General features: G+C 64.9%; 3 protein-coding genes across 3 annotated transcripts; all 3 read left to right on the top strand.

Annotated features, from left to right (window-relative positions):
- The first annotated feature begins 3,172 nt into the window (after positions 1-3,172).
- NDUFA13 (NADH:ubiquinone oxidoreductase subunit A13) lies at positions 3,173-4,261 on the top strand. The gene is made up of 5 exons (XM_079546897.1): positions 3,173-3,275; positions 3,374-3,452; positions 3,593-3,664; positions 3,772-3,841; positions 4,090-4,261. Exons 1-5 carry the CDS (start codon positions 3,182-3,184, stop codon positions 4,207-4,209), a joined length of 435 nt encoding a protein of 144 aa, XP_079403023.1. The 5' UTR covers positions 3,173-3,181; the 3' UTR covers positions 4,210-4,261.
- A 2,592-nt stretch (positions 4,262-6,853) lies between these two features.
- On the top strand, positions 6,854-10,074 carry YJEFN3 (YjeF N-terminal domain containing 3; the record flags this gene model as incomplete). The annotated part of the gene is given in 8 exon segments (XM_079546896.1): positions 6,854-6,892; positions 6,896-7,003; positions 7,005-7,064; positions 7,066-7,239; positions 8,547-8,657; positions 8,734-8,847; positions 9,231-9,381; positions 9,863-10,074. Coding segments are annotated over 8 exon segments (969 nt in total).
- An 833-nt stretch (positions 10,075-10,907) lies between these two features.
- Positions 10,908-17,204, top strand: CILP2 (cartilage intermediate layer protein 2; the record flags this gene model as incomplete). The annotated part of the gene is made up of 9 exons (XM_079546569.1): positions 10,908-10,968; positions 12,025-12,120; positions 12,573-12,845; positions 13,011-13,193; positions 13,743-13,901; positions 14,017-14,277; positions 14,374-14,482; positions 14,554-14,711; positions 14,812-17,204. 9 exons carry the CDS (start codon positions 10,908-10,910, stop codon positions 17,202-17,204), a joined length of 3,693 nt encoding a protein of 1,230 aa, XP_079402695.1.
- Positions 17,205-20,958: the final 3,754 nt, after the last annotated feature.

Genomic DNA, 20,958 nt, shown 5'->3' with positions numbered 1-20,958 from the left:
CGTGTTTATTGTGACTCTAAATCTTTTGATGAAAAAAAAATAAGATATATATATCAAAACCTTAAAAAAGCAAAAAAAAGGTTCCCACTGATCGTCCCCAAGGGAGGAAGAACCTGAACTCAATAACTGTGCGTTGTGTTGTGAGGGGGGTTTTGGTGTTTGGATGACAATAAACAAGTGGACAAAATCCTGTGTCTGGCTGTCATTGGGGGCCTGGGGTGGATGGGGGGTGGGGGTGGGGGTGGTGTTAATGGTGGTGGTGGTGATGATGATGGCAGGGGTGATTGTGGTGGTGTCATTGATGGCAGTGGTGTCAATGATGGTGATGGTGGTCATGGTGGCCGCAGTGATGGCAGTGGTGGTGTTGGTATCAATGATGACAGCGGTGTCAATGATGGTGATGGTGGTCATGGTGGCATCAGTGGTGGTCATGGTGGTGTCTGATGGTGGTGTTGGTGGCGATGATGGCAACGGTGGTGTCAAGGATGGCTGTGGTGGTGTTGATGGTGTTGGTGTCATTGATGGCAGTGGTGTCAATGATGGTGATGGTGGTTGTGGTGATGTCAGTGATGATGGCGGTGATGATGATGATGATGATGGCGGGGTGGTTGTGTTGGTGTCATTGATGGCAGTGGTGTCAATGATGGTGATAGTGGTCATGGTGGCATCGGTGATGGCAGTGGTGGTGTTGGTGTCAATGATGGTGTTGGTGGTGGCAGTTTTTTTGTTGTTGATGGTGGTCATGGTGTCAGTGATGGCAGTGGCAGTTGTGGTGTCAGTGATGATGGTGGTGATGTCAATGGTGGTGGTGGTGATGATGATGGCAGGGGTGATTGTGGTGGTGACAATGGTGGCAGTGGTGTCAATGATGGTGATGGTGGTCATGGTGGCATCAGTGGTGGTCATGGTGGTGTCTGATGGTGGTGTTGGTGGTGATGATGGCAACGGTGGTGTCAAGGGTGGCTGTGGTGGTGTTGATGGTGTTGGTGTCATTGATGGCAGTGGTGTCAATGATGGTGATGGTGGTTGTGGTGATGTCAGTGATGATGGCGGTGATGATGATGATGATGATGGCGGGGTGGTTGTGTTGGTGTCATTGATGGCAGTGGTGTCAATGATGGTGATGGTGGTCCTGGTGGCGTCAGTGATGGCAGTGGTGGTGTTGGTGTCAATGATGTTGTCGGTGGTGGCAGTTTTTTGTTGTTGATGGTGGTCATGGTGTCAGTGATGGCAGTTGTGGTGTCAGTGATGATGGTGGTGATGTCAATGGTGGTGGTGGTGATGATGATGGCAGGGGTGATTGTGGTGGTGAGAATGGTGGCAACGGTGTCAATGATGGTGATGGTGGTCATGGTGGCGTCAGTGGTGGCCATGGTGGTGTCTGATGGTGGTGTTGGTGGCGATGATGGCAACGGTGGTGTCAAGGGTGGTGTTGGTGTCAGTGATGGCAGTGCTGGTCATGGTATCAATGATGGCAGTGATGTCAATGATGGTGATGGTGGTTGTGATGATGTCAGTGATGATGGCGGTGATGATGATGATGATGGCGGGGTGGTTGTGGTGGTGTCAATGATGGCAGTGGTGTCAATGATGGTGATGGTGGTCATGGTGGCATCGCTGATGATGGTGATGTCAATGGTGGTGGTGATGATGATGATTGAGGTGGTTGTGGTGGTGTCAGTGATGATGGTGGTGTTGGTATCAGTGATGGCAAAGGTGGTGTCAATGGTGGAGGCAGTGTTGGTGGCGGTGGTGATGGCAGTGGTGTCAGTGATGGCAATAGTGGTCATGATGGTGGCTGTGATGATGGTGATGTTGGTGGCAGTGATGGTTGTGGTGGTGGTGGTGGTCATGGTGATGGCAGTGATGATGGTGATGATGTCAATGGTGGTTGTGGTTGCAGTGTTGATGATGGTGATGGCAGCGGTGGTTGTGGTGGTGTCGACGATGGTGGTGGTCATGGAGGTGTCAGTGCTGATGGTGGGGATGGCGCTGGTGATGACGATGGTGATGGTGTCAGTGATGGCAGCGTTGTGGTGTTGATGATGATGGTGATGATGGTGGTGGATTGCGGGTGCTGTGTAGATCTCCATCACTGCCCACTCCTCCCCCCGAGGAGTGCAGTCGCTTCTCCCAAACCCACACTGGAGGATGGGGAGGAGATGAAACCGGTGTGGATTTTCACAAACAGAACTGAAAAGCTGCAGAGGGTCTCAGCCCTTCCATCGCACTCCACGTCTGAGCTCCCATCGTTCTGCACAGACCAACGGACCCCGCTCAGTGCGCGGGACAACGGGGAGGGAAGCGGTTTGGTGACAGCGGGAACAACCAACCCCGTTTGGCGTCACAGAGCGGGCAGAGCCGAGGCTTTGGGAGCACCGCATCCCCGAGCACAGCGCTCAGCAGGGCGGGCACAGCAGCAAAACCCCCGGCAAACGAAGCCCACGCCGAGCAGGAGCGCAGCCCCGCTGTTTGTGCGGCGTTTGTAACGGACGGCCGGCGCTGCTCCGATCGCACGGCGGCGAAGTTACGGAGCAGCGATTTCTTTCCATTCCTTTGGGATAACTTCAATATCCGCGGTTGTGAATACCAACGTGCGTCTCCTCCGAATGCAGAACGCGGCTCCCAGCGCTGCTCCCTCCGCTCCAATCCTCCAAACCCCGCTTCTCGGGCTCCGTCTCAGCACAGCGCTCTGGGACCCCGCACCCAGCGCCGCTCCCCCCTCACCCCCCCACCTCCGCCGCCATCTGCGCTCATTAACGGCCGCCGCGGGATTAGGGTGCGATTAGGGTTTAAGGGGGCGGGGGCTTGGGGGTGACCTCGATCTGCAGCGCGGCCGCCCGTGGGTGGGAGGAGGGGGGTCGGGGGTGCTGAGCTTTGAGCGCTTTCCGTGCGCGCACCTCTGTGCGCGCTCTCTGGCACGCGTTTTGCTGCGCGCGTGCTCGTGCGCGCACATTTCGGCACATACCGAAATTTACCCGAGCGTTCAGCTGCGCGCTCCGCACCGGGTGGGGCCCACCGACTCTTCGGTGCCGTTTCCCCTTTAAGGCCGCCGCGCTCGGTGGGAGGTCCGTGGGGTGGGGGCGCTCTCGCGCAGCGCTCCCACTACAGAGCGCTTCCGGTGAGGGCGGCGGAAGTGACGTAGAGCTCGGCGGAAGTGCCGTAGCGCGTGGCTGCCGGGATGGCGGCGCCGAAGGTGAAGCAGGACATGCCGCCGCCGGGCGGCTACGGCCCCATCGATTACAAGCGGCACCTCCCGCGCCGCGGCCTCTCAGGTTGGGGAGGGGGGCACCGGGAAACTCTCCGGGGGCGGCCGAGCGCGGTGCTGCCGGTGCTCGCGCTGCTCCCGGTGCTCCTAACGCCCCGCCCGCAGGTTACAGCCTCTTCGCGCTCGGTGTCGGCAGCCTCCTGCTGGGCTACTACACCATCATCAAGTGGAACCGGGAGCGCAGGTGCACCGCGAGCCCCTCCCGCTTCCTTCGGGCCTTTCCCGGTCCTCCCCTCGCTCTCACCTCGCGCTCCCTTCCCCTACCCGGGACATCGCCCCCAGTTCCCCCCATCCCTCCCTCCCCCTGACCGCCTCCCCCCGCAGGCGGCTGCTGATCGAGGAGCTGGAGGCGCGCATCGCGCTGTTGCCGCTGCTGCAGGCAGAGTCGGACCGCAGGTACGGAGGGGGCAGCGCGGGGCTCGGCCCCTTGGGGGGGGAGGAGGGGTGGAAGGCACGGCTGTAGTGTGAGGAACCCGCCGGCAGCACGGATCCTCCTCTTGCAGAACCCTGCGTCTCATGCGGCAGAACCTGGATGAGGAGGCCAAGATCATGAAGGACGTTCCCGGTTGGAAGGTTTGGGCTCGGGGCACTGAGGGTGTGCGTCCTGCTGGGCTACGTGCCGTAGGACACGCATTGAGGGGCAGGGGGTTCACCCGTGGGTCTGGGAGTCCCTTGGGAGCGTCTGTTATGGGTGGGTGCGGGTGCTTTGCTGCTGGAGCTGTGGTGGGGGGCGCCCATTTTCCTCCTCACACGATCTCAGCCCTGAACTGAGCCCCTCGGCCGTCCCCGTGTGTCCCCTCCAGTGCTCTCTGCCCCCCCAGGTTGGCGAGTCCCTGTTCCACACCGACCGCTGGGTGCCCCCGACGGTGGATGAGCTCTACTACCTGCGCCCGTCTGCAGAGATGGACAACGAGAAGTTTGGGCTGCAGTACTACGTCTGATTGGCGGCCCCATGGGGCTGCGGGGGGTTCAGCATTAAACCCGTGCGGGTACCCGGCGAGCTGTGTGTGCTCCACTCCTTTCTCTCTGGTTGGAAACCTCGTGGGGTGCTCCCAGCCCGGCAGCATCATGAGGCTGCAGCAGAGCAGTGTGGGGTGGGATTGGGGTGCTGCCCATGTCTTTGTTGCTGGGGCTGCTGGCGGCGGTGGTGGGAGCAGGGGAAGGGCTGTGAGAGGCTGCTGTTGCCCCAGGTGCCCAGCGGGGCTGAGTGCCCGCAGTCACAGTGGGAATGGGTCCCTCGGCGTCGCGATTGTTGGGGTTTGGAGGTCCCAAGGACTTTGAGGGCACCCCTCGTGCAGCGCCTGCAAGGAGCAGGGCTGAAATCCCGCTGGGTTCTGGTGCTTGGAAGAGGGAAGGCGCCGTGTCCTGGGAGGGCTCGGGCATCCCTGGCGCTTCCACAATGCCTGCGGGGTTTCTCTGCAGCCCTCCCGGCAGCACCGCCCGCGGGGGACGAGAGTGGCGGGGGGGAACCCGGCTGGGGCGGGGGCAGCCAGAGCCGCCTCCCACCGGGCGGCACCGCAAAGCGCCGTAGGGACCATCGCTGCCACTGCTCCCGCAGGGCTCATCCCGCTCTTCCCGTCCCGGTCGGTGCCCACCATGAGCTCCGGTCCCGGTCCTTCCCGGGAGCCCCCGCGATACCTCAGGTGAGCCCCGCACCGCCCCTCGGAAGCCCCTGGAGAGGCTGCGGGGATCCCGCTGTGCCCACATCCCGCACCGTGTGTCCGGTCCTGCCCAGCGTGGTCCTGCGGGATGTGAAAGGGATCCGGGGGGACTCTGATGCTCCGGACACACCGGGCGGTGCTGGAGGGTCTCTGGGTCCCGGCGGCGGGAGCGAACCCCGCGCTGCTCCTCTCCGGGTGGGGACGCGGAGCCCTCGCGCGTGTCCCCGGGGCGGTCCCAGCCCGGCTCCTCACTCCGCAGCCCCGAGAGCCGCGGGGGCGGAGGGGGCTGGTACCCAAATAGCCGCTGTTGCCAAAGCAACCGCATCTCGGGTCTCCATGGCTGCGGCGGGGACGGCTCCGGCATCAGCAGCCTCGGGGTGGGGAGCGCGGGCAGAGGGGGGTTCCGCAGTGGGGTGGGAGCGGGATGCGAAGCGGGGTGGAGGTGCACGTGGAGCTGAGGTATCAATGCGGGACACGGAGAGGGAGGAAGATGAGGGGAGCAGAGCCCCAGGGTGCAGCTGATGCCCTGTGGGGCTCGGCCCCTTCCCCAAGGCTCGGGGGGGTCCCGGAGAGGGGAGTGTGGGCAGGAGGTGACGCCTGGGGCTGCTCTCGTCCGTTCGCACCTCTCCCTTCTTCTCCCCCGGTGGGGTCCTGGCCGCCGCCAGCCCCGGTCCCAGCGGGAGGCACCAGGGCCGAGTTACCCCGGGCCGTGCTGAGCTCTGCCGGTCCTCAGCCGGGATCGGAGCTGCACCTGAGCCCCGCGCTGCCCCCGGTCCTGTGGCGAACGCGGAGCAAAAAGTCCGCAGCTGGAGGGGACGTGAGTGCGGGGCTGCCAGGGACACGGAGCCCCTCGTGTGTCCCCGTCCCCGTCCCCCCCCCCGGGGGACGATGCCAAAACATCGGGACCGAGCCTGGGCCGGGGCCCAGGATGCTTTGCCAGCAGCAATTACGGGTAATGTTCTCCCCTGGATCCAAAGCGCGGATTTTTGTCAGAACTTCGCCTTCTGTTCAATGAGCGCCAACACAGCTGCTGTGGGGCCAACCCGCGGGGGCTGCTGCTGCCAACAAGGGGGGGGGGGGGGACCCCGGGGCTGGGTCTGTCCCTGTGCCCCCCAGTTTGCCCGCAGCACCGCGCTGTGGGGCTGGGGCCGGGTTGGGGCTCACTAGAGGGCACCAAAGGATTGGGGACGAGATGGGATGGGACGGATGGGATGGGAAGTGTTGAGGGTTGGACAGGACGGACGGGGCACTGAGAGCTAATGGGGTCTGAGGGGATCCGGGGGGGCTGTGTGTCTGTGGGGTCAACCAGCACCCTGGGGGCGTGGGTCAATGGGGTCTGTGAGGGTGGATGGAGATGGGGTCTGCAGGGTCTCTGGGGTCTGGCAGAATGGCCATGGTTTGTCACACCTGTAGGGTCTGTGGGGTCTTGTCAGACATCCAGGGGGTGGCTGTAAGGTCTGTGGGGTCAGCCTGGGTGACGTGAGGTCCCTGGCACCACATGCCCAGCAGGACCCCCTCCTGTCCCCATCCAGCTCCCAGGGGTGGCTGCACCACACCGATGTCCCCTCCCAAATCTGTGACCACTCGAGGTGTGAGTAACGCACGCACCTAACGTCAGCGCTCCGGTCCCATTGCAGACCCACTGCACACCCCACAGCCCCGGGTTCCCCCATCCCACAGCACCCACAGGTGCTGGCACAGCACGGTGCTGGCACTCCGTGGGACCTCACCCCACAGCCCCGGAGCCGATGTCGGTTCTCCCAGGGCTCCAATTTCCCCGTCCCTTCAATAACAAAAGCAACGGCAGCGGATTGGAAACGGCACATGTTGTTCCCATCCGCGGCGCAGGTGAGCCAACAGATGTGAGCAATTATTGTCCAATTCCAAAGCTCCCGGCCCTGCCAGCTCCCGGGCTCGGCAGCGGATGAACAACCGCAGCATTGTTCAGCTTTATATAACAGCCTGATCGTTCAGCCTGGGGCTGCTGCCAGGGCCGTGCCTCGCACGAAAGGCGACCGCGACCCCGTGCTGCGCGTGCCTGAGCCCCGCGCCGCCTTTGCTCATCCTGCCCCAACTCCCCCTCAAACCACGAGCAGCCCCTGCCCCGAAATGGTGGTGATGTCCCTGCTGAGGTGCCCTGCTTGGCTGGGGATGGAGGGGGGGGGTTTGCTGGGGTCTCACGGCTGCGCGCTGCCCCGCAGCAAGGCGGAGGCGGAGGCCATGGAGAAGGAGCTGCTGGAGGATTATCGCTTCGGGCGGCAGCAGCTGATCGAGATTTGGGGACACGCCTGTGCTGTGGCCGTCACCAAGGTGAGGCAGACGGTGGGGCTGAGGACCCCCTTTGTGAGGGGGGGCTTCACTGCTGGCTGCTCTGCCACCCCCATCCCATCCCATCCCATCCCATCCCATCCCATCCCATCCCATCCCATCCCATCCCATCCCATCCTTTGGTTTCCCAGCCTTGCTTTCGCCCCAGAACCAGGGAACAGCCACAGCCCCAGGGAGGGGACAGAACCCAGCAGACAGCGCTGCTCTCCCCGTCCCCACCGTTCCCAGGGCTGCAGCTTCTCCATTACTTTTTGCCACTGCTTTTTGCAATCCTGTTAACGCTTTTCCCTGCGGTGAATTGGGCTCAACTGGGCCCTTATGTCCCCAGCAAGGGAAGCTGAGCCCTTCCCCGGGTGCCTGGCATCGGCACTGCTCAGTGCTAGGGGTGAGGAAGCGGAGGCAGTGATGCTCAGGGCAGCGTGGCTGAGCGAAGGTGCAGCATCAAGGGCAGCTTTGTGCTTCATGAGGGCAGCAAGCTCCGCTCCCGGCTCAGCTTTTCCATTCGAGGTGTCTGGGCTGCTCTCTGCCCTCCCCTTCTTTCAGGGCACAGAACTTTGTTGAAGCAGCAGAAGTATTTGGGTGTTGGATCTTCGACGCATCCTGTGGTCGGCAAGGCTGGCGCGGCCCCACATTGCAGCATCCCAATAAGTGGGAGCACCCTCCTCCTCCTCCTCCTCCTCCTCTTCCTCCTCCACCTCCTTGTGGGGCTGGGAGTCACACGGGAGCAGCTCCCACTGACCCAAGCCGTGCGATACCCCCAGCATCGTCCCCTCCCTGGGCTCCCCCCGGCGCATTCCTGGGAGCCACACGGCAGCTGGAAGCGCAGCTCCGGGGCCGCAGCCAAACGCTGCAGCAGGGCCAGGGCTGGGTGAGCGGGGTCTGTCCAGCGGCTGCGGACTGGCGGTGCCTCGCGGGGCTCCGAGGTTTGGATGGAAGCAGGAGCCAGGCTGCGTGAGCAGGAAAAAATCTGTCAATGGATAAACAGAGCCTCCCTTCGCCGGCTGCTGGTATGTGGAGCGTGGCCGCCTCCCAGCAGGCTGGCAGGGAGCCCCGACCCGCTGCGGGCACCGGCCCTGTCCCACCATGGGTACGAGCCCTGAACCACAGTAGGCACCTTCCCCATCCCATAACGGGCGCCGCCGTCCCCATCCTATTGTAGGCACTGGCCTCATCCCACCTTTCACCTGTTGCCGCCCAGCCTCGCATCCCCACCGCGGTTCCCCCCAGGCCCCCTTCCCCTGTCGCCCCAGGGCTGGGGGATGCGGTGACGCCCCGCTCCTCTCTCCCAGGCCTTCCCGCTGCCATCCCTGCCACGGAAGCAGCCCACAGTGCTGGTGGTGTGCGGCCCTGAGCAGAACGGGGCCATCGGGCTGGTGTGCGCACGGCACCTGCGCGTCTTTGTAGGTACCTCTTCCTCCCCCTCCTCCTCCTCCTCTTCCTCCTCCTCCGTGGGTCCAACACTGCTGTGCTGTGCAGGACTATGAGCCCACCATCTTCTACCCCAAACGTTCCCTGGACCCCCTGTACCGGGACTTCACCACTCAGTGTGAGAAGATGGACATCCCCTTCCTCTCGTACCTCCCCACCGAGGTGAGCCCCCCACCCACAGTCCCCACTGATGCACTTTGGGGTGTTACGAGGATGCTGATCTCCCCCAGCATCCACGGGGGGTGAGATCCACGCTCGCTGCTGGCCCTGCCCACAGCTCCGGGTCTGCTGTTGTTGTTGGAAGTGTTGGATTCCCTCGGAGGAGGAATGTGGCCTCAAATCGCTGTCCTGGCCGCGCTGCGTCCCCCTCCCTTTGCCTGGTGGGGGGAACTTTGGCAATCGCTGTGCGCATCCCGTTCAGCTGGGAAAAGGGATGCCCCCATGGGCAGCGTTTCCACGCTCTGGGGTTGGGAGTGTGGGTGGATGGGGGTCTGGGGAGCTTGGGGACCCCCCACCTGCCCATCGTGTCCCCCCCCTCCCTCCAGGTGCAGCTGATCAACGATGCCTACAACGCGGTGGTGGATGCGGTGCTGGGGGCTGAAGCGGAGCTGGGTGAGGGCAGGGGGCCTTGTGCTGGCATCCTTGCCACCCTAAAACACGTCCGCATCCCCATTGTCAGCCTGGACGTGCCCTCAGGTATGGGGACCCCCAGGGTAGTTTTTCACCCTATCTGCCCCTAGGAAAGGTATCACCCCAGTATAGGAGGGGTGGGGGAAGCTCTGGGATCCCCACAACCCCTGGCTCAGCAGCGTCCCTGCGGTTCACTCTGAGTGCTGCTGACGGCTGAGGATGCATTTAGGGCATCTCCAACAAATAACCAACTCCCCGAACTGAGACATGATGTAATTTGCAAACACCCGGGTGTCTGGTGGCCAGGCCTGGAATTGCCATCACCCCCCCACTCCTTCCCTGCTGCCGGAGGAGCAAACAGAAGCCCTGGGCACAGCTGCTGGTGAATTCCCACCGAGCACAACCTCACACCGTGCCAGGATGCAGCCGGGGCGCTGCAGGGCAGCAGTGCTTATGGGTGCCACGGGGACCCCACCAGCCCCATCCCCGTACCTCACCACCCCCTGCCCCCATCTGATCCCCTCCCCACGTCTCTGTGCCATTGCAGGGTGGGACGTGGAGGCGGGCAGCAGTGGTGGGATCAGCCCTGACGTGCTGGTGTCCCTGATGGCCCCCAAGCTGTGCGCCCGCCGCTTCCTGGGCCGTCAGCACTTTGTGGCCGGCCGCTTCGTGCCCTACGACGTGCAGAAGAAGTTTGAGCTCAACCTTCCTGAGTACCCGGGCACCGAGTGCGTGGTGGCCCTGAGTGCCCCTCAATAAAGTGCTGGGATGGCTGGCTCGGTGTCTGCATGGGGTGGGCTCTGTGGGTCCCATTGGTACCTGTGGTGCGTTGTCCCCACGGTGTGGCACCGCTTGGGGTGCAGCCCTTTGGTACAGGGCTAAACAACCCCAGGTTTTGATTAATGGTGAGGATGGTGATGAGGCAGAGCTGGGGCTGCTTCTACCTGTGCCAGCTGATGGGGAGGAAGCGTCCGCAGCCCCAGAATGATGCGGGGTTTGGGTGACCCCAGAAATCCCGGTCCTGGGAGCCTGAGTGTGGGGAACAGAGGGACCTGGGGACGGGGCCACAGTTTGGAGCGATGCCTCCTCTCTGCCTTTTGCTGGCTGTTCCCCTCCTACCCTGGGGGGCGCCGGGGGTGCAGTGAGTTGCTCACAGTCTCAGCTGACAGCTGCACACGTGGCCCAGGTCACAGCATGGGCACCCACCAGCCGTGCCCACGCGCAGCAGTGCCAGGGAGCGCTGGCACCCCGACCCTGACCGCATGAGCTCAGAGGAAGGGCCTTTTTCATCTTTTTCCCCCTTCCCTCCCAACTGCATTCCCAAGTGCATCCAATTTTAGCAGCTTTGCAAAACAAGCCCTCAAGTTTCCCGGGTTGGAGCAGCGCGTGGCAGCGCGCGGCCGGCTCACGGGGAGGGCTGAGGGCTCCTTCCCGCTTCCCTGCTGACACGGGGCCAAACGCGGCGGAGCTGACGGCCCTGAGTGCCAGGATCCGATTTCTGCTGTCTGCTGGCGCGAGGGGGAAAGCCCTCCTATATAGACCTGCGAGGCGGCCGCGCTCGCAGTCGCGGGTGGAGCGGTGCGTGGGCAGCAATGGAGCGGCTGCTGCCGGCCCTCCTGGCTCTCGCCGCCTTTTGCTGCACCGGGGCAGCAGGTAAGGAGACCTCAGCCTTTGCAGCAGCATCCCAGGGACGCGGCTGGGAAAGCCCCTCCTGCGTGGTGCGGCGCAGGGCCGGGGGTTGGGGGTGGCGTTGGTGGGAAGGACGGCAGCCCCCGGGGCTCGCCAGATGTTTGCCGGGGCCAGATGTCAGACAGCCGCTGGGAACGTCCCTCTTGCGAGCGGGATGTGTCGGCGATGCTTAAGGCTGTGCTGCCCCCATCGGGGCGCTTCGTCCTCCCCGGGGGAGCCGGGGATGTGCCCCCCTGCCAAGGAACAGAACCTGGGGGAAAATCCACCCACCCAGCAGGACGAGGGGCTGCAGTCCCCGCTGCGCTCTGCCACCAGGCTCCGCCGTGTCCCCAGGGGATGGGGACGGGGTGGCGCTGCAGCCGGCACAGGGATGCTCCCCGCGGGGGGGTACCCACCGTGCGCTCATGGTCCTGGGGGCCACGTCATGCTGGGGTGACAGCCAGCCACGGGGCACGCTTATCAGCTCACTGCAGACCTCCCCGGGCTGCTCTGGGTCCATCGGTTCTCCCCTTTGGTCGCCGTCCCGCAGAAATCCCCGCACAGCCCCGCACATCCCAGCTCCTCTCTGGGGATCCGTTTGTCCATCCCGCTGCTCGGTGCCCATTGCGTGGCTGAAATCCCAATTACTGCACCCAGCTGCTGCAAGAGGGATGTCCTGAACTGACCCCTTGTGGGGGGGACTCGGGCACTGAATCCCCACCGTGCCACTTGCTTTCCTGCTCACCCAGCCCCAGGCTGCAGTGCTCCAGCCCAATTTCCTGCCGCGTCTGCTCTGGTTGCTGGGGGCTGATCATGCCGTGGGCTCAGTGGGGCAGCTCAACACCCTGCGTCACCCTGGGGCAGCATTTCCAGCATGCAGCCTCCGCTCCACTGTCACCAAACCCTTCCCTATGCTCCCCACCTGCCCCGTGCCTGGAGAAAGATGTGATTTACACCACAACGTCGGTGTCTGTGGCTCAGTGACAGCCCTGGGGATGGGGTGAGCCACTGCTGGGGACTCTCACCCTATGCCCCCAGCAGAGTCACTGGAGAACGACTTGGAGCCCGGCAAGAACGATGCACTGGGGAAACCCTGGAAAGCTCCCAGCCCAGAGGAACTCGATCTGAACACAGCAGGTACGACACAGAACCACAGAGCAGTCCCTGAGACCGTGTGGGGCACCACACCATGGGGATCCAGGGGACACCAAACCATTGGGGACACCGTGCCAGTGGGGACACCGCACCATGGGGAACCCACAGCCAGGGCAGTGCAGGGACACTTCTACTCGTAGCACCCAAAGGGGCTGCGCAGTGCAGTGCCCCCCCGTGCCACCCCGCTCCCCCCGGGGACATCACGCTTTTCCATGGCACTGCCCCCTTGCAGTAGGGATGCGAAGCCACCCCCAGGCTCCCCGTGTCACAGCACCCGCTGCTTGTGTCTGCTCATCCTTCCCCTTGCAGCCCCCATTTGTCCCCACGGAGCCGTACCGGGATGTCCCTGCCCCTTCCCCACTCTCGGTGGCACCCGAGGCCACATCGGTGCGCACAGGGACGGGGGTTGTGCGCTCACGGGGGGCTCCATACAGGCGGAGGGGCTGAATGGACGTCGTGGTTCAACATCGACCACCCCGGGGGGGACGGCGACTACGAGAGCCTGGATGCCATCCGCTTCTACTACCGCGGACGCGTCTGCGCGCGGCCGGTTGCCATCCAGGCGCGCACCACCGAGTGGGAGCTGCCCCAGGACGTGGGCGAGGTGGTGCATTTCAGCCCCAAGAAGGGCTTTCGGTGCGTCAACAAGGAGCAGCCACAGGGCAAGACCTGCTCCAACTACCACATCCGCTTCCTCTGCCCGCTGGGTGAGTGCCGACCCCGGCCCCGACGGCACCTCGGGGGGGGGGTCCGAGCCCATCGCCCTCGGACGGCACCATCCCGAGGGAAAAGTGCTGCTGGGGGAGTCGGTCCCGGGGCGAGGGGTTCCCATGAACCTGCCCCCCTCAGTCACCCCCTCTGCCCCCCCCCAGAGCACATCTACTGGTCTCACTGGTCCTCCTGGAGCCCCTGCTCGCGGAGCGCCTGCGGCAGCAGCGGGACCCAGAGCCGCCGGCGCCGCTGCGTCAACGCGCAGGTGGTGACCGCGCTGAAGGAGCTCAAATGCAGGGGCAAGGCGGTGGAACGGCGGCCGTGCAGCACAGGGCCCTGCCCAGGTACGGACACCCCCCTCTCCCCACGCACGGATCCGACCCCACTCCCACGGCTCCACCTGCCGCCTCCTGTTCCTAAAGAGATGGAAGAGACGGCGGCGGAGCCAATCGGCGGCCCTTCCCCGGCCGCAGGAATGTCGGCGCTGGGCTGCGGTCTCCCGTTCTGGCTCTGCCGGTGAAGGTTCTGCGCTCCTCTGCACCCTCCTCCCTCCCCACCCCCGCCGGCTCCGTGCCCCACGATGGGTCACGGGCCGCCCTGCGGGGCCGCGTCCGTGCAGCGGCCGCCCCCGAGCCCACGCGGCACGCCCCGGGCGCAGTGCCTCCGCCCGCACATCGTCGGCTTAATGGCAATCACAGAGGCTGCGCTTATAAAAATAGCTTGGCAGGGGCCGGGGGGCCGGACTGGGGGTTGGGGGGCCGAGCCGGGGGCTGCACGGAGCACGGCAGCCGCACGGGGCCTCGTGGGGTGGGGACCCCCTCTTGCCTGCATCTCCCATCCCCGTGTTGAGGGTGGGTGGTGCTGCTGCCCGACGCCTCGCCGTCTCCCCGCAGAGCCGATGTGGACGGAGTGGGGCGCGTGGGGTTCCTGTTCCCGCAGCTGCGGCAGCACAGGGACGCGTGTCCGCCGGCGGAGCTGCCAGAACGCCCGGAAGCTGCTGTGCGCCGGACACCCCTCCGAGGTGCAGCAGTGTCCCCCCACGCCCTGCCCAGGTACCTGCCCTGGGGACGCGGAGATGCTGACCCCTGTCGTGTCCCCCCCCTCCCCCCCGGCTTGGCCCCGCTGGTGCCGGTGGCCGTGAGCTCTCAGCGCCGTGCCGTCCCGCAGCCTGCCCCGAGCACACCCTACAGGGCGCTGTCGTCTCCGCCGCTGGTGCAGCGCTGCCCGGTGCCCGTGTCTACCTGGAGGGACGCCCGCCGGCGCTGCTGGCACGCAGTGACACGCGTGGGGCATTTCGTGTGACTGGGCTGTGTGTGAACATCGGTGCAAACGTCAGCGCCCACCGTGATGGTTTTGCTCCAGGACTGGCACCCGTTGTGTCCAACGGCACCGGGCTGTTGGTGGCACACATCGTGCTGCAGAAGTTGGGTGAGCACTGAGCACTGCGCCCCATGGATGTGCCATGGAGGGATGAGGGGAGCAGGGAGGGCTTCACAGCTGCACCCTCCGGTCCTTCCCCTGCAGAGAAGCCCTACATGGTGCTGCACCCCACGCCGAAGGTGCGGGTGGCCGGGCAGGAGGTGACCTTCTGCTGCAAAGCCTCAGGGACACCCGTGCCCAAGAAGTACTACTGGTGAGCGGGTGTGGGTAGAGGGGACGAGGAGGACCCGCTGCATCCCCACTCACCGCATCCCTTCCCTGCAGGTACCACAACGGGACACTGCTGGACAGGACAGCACACCGCTACAGCAGCCGCCTGATGCTGCGGGCGCTGACACCGGAGCAGGCAGGCAGCTATCACTGCAAGGCCAGCTCCGAGGCCGGAGCCATCCGATCTGCGCCGGCACAGCTCACCGTGCTGGGTGAGCGGGGATGGGGTCTACGTGGGGCAGGAGCACGGTGCTGGCAGCACAGGATCTCTATGGAATAGGGACCTTAACCCCTCTCTGCCCTCTCCCCCAGCCCAGGGCCAGCAGAGCTGCAAAGCAGCACCAGAGCCCAGCCTGGTTGAGCTGCCCGCTGAGTGCCACCAGGATGCCGGCGGGTCCCGCTACTACGACGTGGGGCACTGCCCATCCACGCCGTGTGCTGGCAGCCCAGCTGACGGGCAGCGGTGCGGGGCGGGAGCGCGGCGCTGCTGCGGGGTGCGGCGCATGGAGACGCGGGAGATCCGCTGCCGTGGGTCCGTCCTTCCCATCAAGGTGGTGGCCAAGTGCGGCTGCGGGCCCTGCGCGCAGCCCCGCGTCCTGGTGCAGGGACGGGTGACTGCAGCCGACACCGGAGAGCCGCTGCGCTTTGGGCAGATCTTCCTGGGGAAGAAGAAGATCGGCTTCACCGGTTTCCAGGGCTCCTTCACCATCGAGGTGCCGCCCGACACGCAGCGCCTGGTGGCGCGCTTCGTGGACCGGCAGCAGCGCCTGCTGGACGCCGTCAAGGTGCTGCCCTTCGACAGGCGCGGCGGCGCGGTCTACCAGGAGGTGAAGATGATGCGGAAGAAGGAGGCGGTGGAGCTGGATGCTGGGCAGCTCAATGCCATACCGCTGGGTGAGGCGAGCGGCCAGGAGCCCATTGCTGAGCTCGTCATCCCCGCCGGAGCCTTCCTCCGCCCCTCCGGGGAGGTCTTCAAGGGCACCGTCAAAGCCAGCGTCACCTTCCTGGATCCCAGGGACGTGGCCACGGCGCGCGCCGCCTCCAGCGACCTCAGCTTTGCCAATGCCGACGGGGAGATCGTGCCCCTGCGCACCTACGGCATGTTTGCCGTGGACTTTCGGGATGGGGACTCGGGCACGGCGCTGCAGACGGGGCCGGTGGAGGTGCGGATGGACGCGGGGCAGATCTGGATGGCCGAGCACCTGCAGAAGATGAAGCTGTGGTCCCTGAACCCCGAGACTGGGCTGTGGGAGGAGGAGGGCGTCCTCCGCCCGACCAAGGAGCGGCGCGGGAGGAGGGAGGAGCGGACTTTCCTCGTGGGGAACATGGAGATCCGCGAGAGGCGGCTCTTCAATTTGGACGTGCCAGAGGACCGCCGTTGCTTCGTCAAGGTCAGGGCCTACAGCAACGAGAAGTTCAACCCCTATGAGCAGCTGGAGGGGGTGGTCATCAGCCTCATCAACCTGGAGCCCCAGCCCGGCTTCCCTGCCAACCCGCGGGCTTGGGGCCGCTTCGACAGCGTGGTCACAGGCCCCAATGGCGCCTGCCTGCCCGCCTTCTGCGACGCCCGCCGCCCCGACGCCTACACGGCGTACATCACAGCCACGCTGGGCGGCGAGGAGCTCGAGGCCGTGCCCTCCAGCCCCAAGCTCAACCCCAACGCCGTCGGAGTGTCCCAGCCCTACCTGAACAAGCTGGGCTACCGCCGGCTGGACCACGATGACCCCGACATCAAGAAGACGGCCTTCCAGGTCAACGTGGCCAAACCCGACCCCAACAACATCGATGAGACCAACGGGCCCATCTACCCCTACCGCAGCCTCAGGGAGTGCGAGGAGGCGCCGGTCAGCGCCAACCACTTCCGCTTCTACCGCGTGGAGGTGGACAAGTACGAATACAACGTGGTGCCCTTCAAGGAGAGCGACCTCACCTCCTGGACCGGCGACTACCTGTCCTGGTGGCCCAACCCTCAGGAGTTCCGCGCCTGCTTCATCAAAGTGCGCCTCGAAGGGCCGCAGGAGTACATGGTGCGCTCGCGCAACGAGGGCGGCAGCCATCCGCGCACGTTGGGGCAGCTGTACGGGCTGCGCGACGCCCGCAGCGTGCGGGACGCCATGCGGGAGGGCAGCTCGGGAGCCTGCCTGGAGTTCAAGTGCAGCGGGATGCTGTACGATCAGAGCCTGGTGGATCGCACCTTGGTGTCCGTCATCCCGCAGGGCAGCTGCCGCCGCACGGCCGTCAACGGGCTCCTGCGGGACTACCTGGCGCGGCACCCTCCGGTGGCCGACAATAACAACACGGCCGCCTTCACCATGCTGGCGCCGGTCGACCCGCTGGGGCACAACTACGGCATCTACACGGTGACGGACCAGAACCCGCGCCTGGCCAAAGAGATCGCCATCGGCCGCTGCTTTGATGGCACGTCGGACGGTTTCTCGCGGGAGATGAAGTCGGACGCGGGCACGGCCGTCACCTTCACCTGCCAGGAGCGGCCGGCGGGACGCGAGAGCTTCTTCCAGCGCCTGCTGACGTCGCCGGCCGAAGCGCTGGATGAGATCCGGCGTGAGATGGGCGCCGGGGAGCTGCGCCGGGCTCCCCCCGAAGTGCTGGACTTCGCCTCCGGCGTGCGAGCCCTGAGCCCCGCGCCCACCCCCCGGAGCCCCGGCGGCCGGAGGAGAATGGGCCGCGTCCGGGCGCAGCAGTGAGCGGCGCGGCGCCGCATCCCGCTCCTCCCCCTTGCTTTTACCCGTGCTCATTTATAACGACCGACGGAGGTGGGATGGGGGGGACGCTGAGAGGCAAGGGGACGCGTCCGGCGGGGATGGTCCCCCTGCCCAGGGACGTTTTCCAAGGGGAAGGCAGGGAGATGCCCCCCGACCCCCGGTGCTGTGCCCTGCCCTCGCCCCCAGCCCCGCGCGGGGCAGCTCGTGGTGCTCCCCCCGGCCACAGGACGTGGCCCTTCGGGGGTTATTTAAAAATAAAGAGAAAATCCGCGGGGGTGAATGCAAACAGGGGAAAGGGATCGATGGGGATGGGGTCCCGTGTGCCATCGTGGGGGCTGAGGGCAGCCTCAGCGGTGGCTGGGTGCTGCAGCCGCTGGGGTGGGTGAGGAAATGTGGGGTTTCTTTGGGGGAAAAAAACAAGGGTTTGGTTGAAAAGCCCTCTTCTGTCTCCTGCACCTGCCTGGGTGCGGGCAGCGTGCCGGGGGCGCCGAGCTCAGCCCCCACAGCCTTCCCCTCCCCCCGCACTGCGCTGCTCCTGCACCCAGCCCAGACCCCCCTACCCCCATGTTTGACCTCGGGCACGTGTTACGCCCCAGATTCCATTTTCCCAAGAGAAACCAAAATCGCTTCTTCCGACCCCCCCCGCCCCCCCTCCCAGGAGGGCCGGGCAGCGCACGGGGGCGAGGGCAGGACTGAAGGATTGTACATTATTTATTACAAAATATACGGTTGTGTTTACACCCGAGTGGCTGCTGGGATTCCTTTGAGGGGTGCCCAGAGCTGGGGGGCAAAACGGAGAGCGTGGACATCCCCGGCACCCCCCTTCCCGCTGTGCCCAAAATGGGCCGGGGGTCCCATCCCATCTCTGTCCCCAAGTAGGGTTGGCCCCGCGTCTCCCCGCACCATAGCAGCACGGCAGCTGCTGTTTGCCTTGGTAAGCAAAGCAGCTTTGCAGGCTGCTGGCGGCCTCGCAGCGCGGGGGGGCGGGGAGGAACCGACCGGCCCCATAGCCGGGGGACGTGGCAGCCCCGTCTTCACAGCACCCGGCCACGATGTGCCGGGGAACCGCTGGCACGGGGTCAGGCGGCGTGCAGGACGCGGCGGGGGGGGGGTGCGGATCGTGCGGGTGTCCCCCAGCACGTGGACCCCTTGGCGGACAGCAGCCCCGCGCCCCCGCCCCGCCCGGGGGATGCTGTAATGGAACAGCTTCGTCCGCGGGGCCAAAACATCCCCTCCTGCTCTCGGGACAATGTTTCCCTTTTAAAACACGCTTTGGCCGCACAGAAGCATTTTTTCCTCCTGCCGCTGGATGCTACCGCTGGCGAGATCAAAGGGGACGGAGCACCCGGGGGGACGTGGGGAGGGGGGAAGGTTCCAGTGCCAAAACCACCCCTGGGCGCTTCGGCAGCCAAAACCCGGCCCCACCGCTCCCCCCGGAGGGGAAATGCCGCGGACGCGTCGGATGCTGCTGAGGGGGGAGAGCTCCGACCCCGCGTTCTTCCCCTTAAACGCCGAGATGGGAACCCCGTCCCCTGCACTGCCCACCCCGGGGAGGCTTTCAGCGCCACGTCCCCTCAGCCGGATGGGGGGGAGATGGAAGCTGCCGCTGTGGGTTGCGGACGAAGCGCCAGCGGGTGGGTTTGCCCTCCGCCGTCTGCTCGGCTCAGTCGGGGGGCCGAAGGAAAGCGCTCCCGCTGCGATTTCTGACGAAAGGGGATGAAAAACGGCAAAAGAAAAAAAAGATGTTTGGCGGCTCGTGGCGATTTCATCAGCAGGTCCGAGCCTGAAGGCTGCGGGACAAACGTCCTCCTGCGAGCGGGGGCTGCGGGGGCTCCTGAATGCTCCTCCGCACCACCTGCGCTGCTCCATTCCCCGCACCGCTCCCGAGCTCCTCCCGGCTCTGCGGATCGGGAGGGGGCTGCGGGGAGACGCTCGGGGCTTCCCCCCCACCGTCATAGAGGGCCGGGCACGGGAGGTCCGTGCTGGGTGTGCGGCCCAACCCCGCGTTCCCGTGGGCTGGAATCCCGCCCGGTGTCAGGGCCGGGCTGGGGGCTGCGGCCAAACCCTCCCGGGATCCCTTCGTGCCCTCACACCCGGCTGCACCCGCACCGCACCCTCTGCCCACCCCGGGGCTACCAAAATAACACCCCCCCCCCCCCCCCCCCCCCCGCCCTTCCCGATGCAGAATGCATCGCTGTGGTGCGAAGCAGAGAGCAGCTGAGGACCACCGCTGCAGCGTGGAGCCGTTCTGGGCCTCCTGAGCAGAGAGCACACAGCCGAACCCACCGGGGGGCGCCGGGGTTTTGGGGAGTGGGCAGGTTGCATCCGCTGATGGAGAGGGACAGGGAGCCTTGGGGGGGGGGGGGGGCTTTGCTGCAAAGCAATGGTTTTGGAGTCAGAAGTGCCCTATTGTTGGGAGGATGGGGATGGAGGTGATGTGGCACAGAGCCGCTCTTGTCTGGGGGACGCCGGTGCTGCTCAGCCCCCCACCCCGCCGGGTGCAGCACCCATGGGTGCCCCCAAGCACGTCCCGGTGCTGGCAGTGAGCAGAGGTTGTGCTGAGCAGAGCCGTGGGCTGGAATGCGACTTGGGAAGCAGCTCTCTCGCTTCTGGGTTTGGTGGTTTTTCTTCCTTTCTTTCTTTCTTTCTTTCCCTCCCCTTCCCCCCTTTCTTTTAAATAATGGAAAATATAATGAGAGCGCCTAAACTGAAATAACAAAAGGCGGCGGCCAAAACTCCAGCCCGAAATAGGAGAGAAAGCCACGTTCCAGGCTGCGAGGGAACACAGAGGCAAGGGATGAAAGCAGCAGGGAACAGCAGACGCTGCACGCTGCGCTCGGCCCCTCGCTGCTCCCGGGGGGGGCGCAGCTCCTTGCGTCCCCTCCTCCCCCCACGCTGCACTCTTTGCAGCCCCAAATGATCGCAGCAGCTCCTCTCCCTGCGCCACACTTGGTCCTTATGGGGGTGATGACCCTTGTGGGGGGGCACAGAGGGCTCTCCTGCCTCGCAGCTCAGCATCCTGGGGGGGGGGGGGGGTGTCAATATGGGACACGGGAGGTGCCAGCTCCGTCCCCACCCGTGGCAGCTCCTGCTGCAGAATTCCTGTCCGTCTGGCCAAGAGACGCGGCGTTGCCGGAGCAGGAGGAAAACACGCGGTGAGCAGCGGGGAGGGCAGCCCTCGTGGCCCATCCATAAAGTCGGGGCACGGCCACAGCCCCCCGTGCCCCCCGGCACATCGATCCCGGGTTTGGGTGAAAAGCAAAGGGGGGATCGCGATCCAAAACGTGGCCGTGAATGCAAGGCGAGAAAACCTTGGATTGATCCCGACCCGAAACGCATCCCCACCCCCAGAACTGCCCTCTGGGGCCGCATTCTGCCTGCAGTCACTTTTCAGACCGGTGTGAGGCGTTACGCCCCCATCTCCCACTGCTCCCTATGGGCCGCTGCTGGAAAACACATCCATCCCCATTCTTGGGCTATTTTTGAAACCTTTGGCCTCCGCTCACCTTCAGGATCCCATAAATAACAGCGGCATCGCATTGAGGGCCCTTGTGCCGACAGCTCAGCGCTCTGCCAGAGCCCTTCGCTCCTCCAGATGGCAGAAATCTGACTCAGAGCTCAAAGTTTGGTACATAGTTGTGTGTTTTTCATCTCAGTGCCACGGTTTTGCTTTTTTTTCTCTCTCTTTTTTTTCTTTTTCTTTTTTCGGTTGTTTTGGTGTTTTTCTCAGATGAAC

Source organism: Tetrao urogallus (assembly GCF_951394365.1).
Source record: "Tetrao urogallus genome assembly, chromosome: 25".
Taxonomy (NCBI): Eukaryota; Metazoa; Chordata; class Aves; order Galliformes; family Phasianidae; genus Tetrao; species Tetrao urogallus.
The sequence above is the reverse complement of the archived record's forward strand: the minus strand, read 5'-3'. Positions and strand labels throughout refer to the sequence as shown.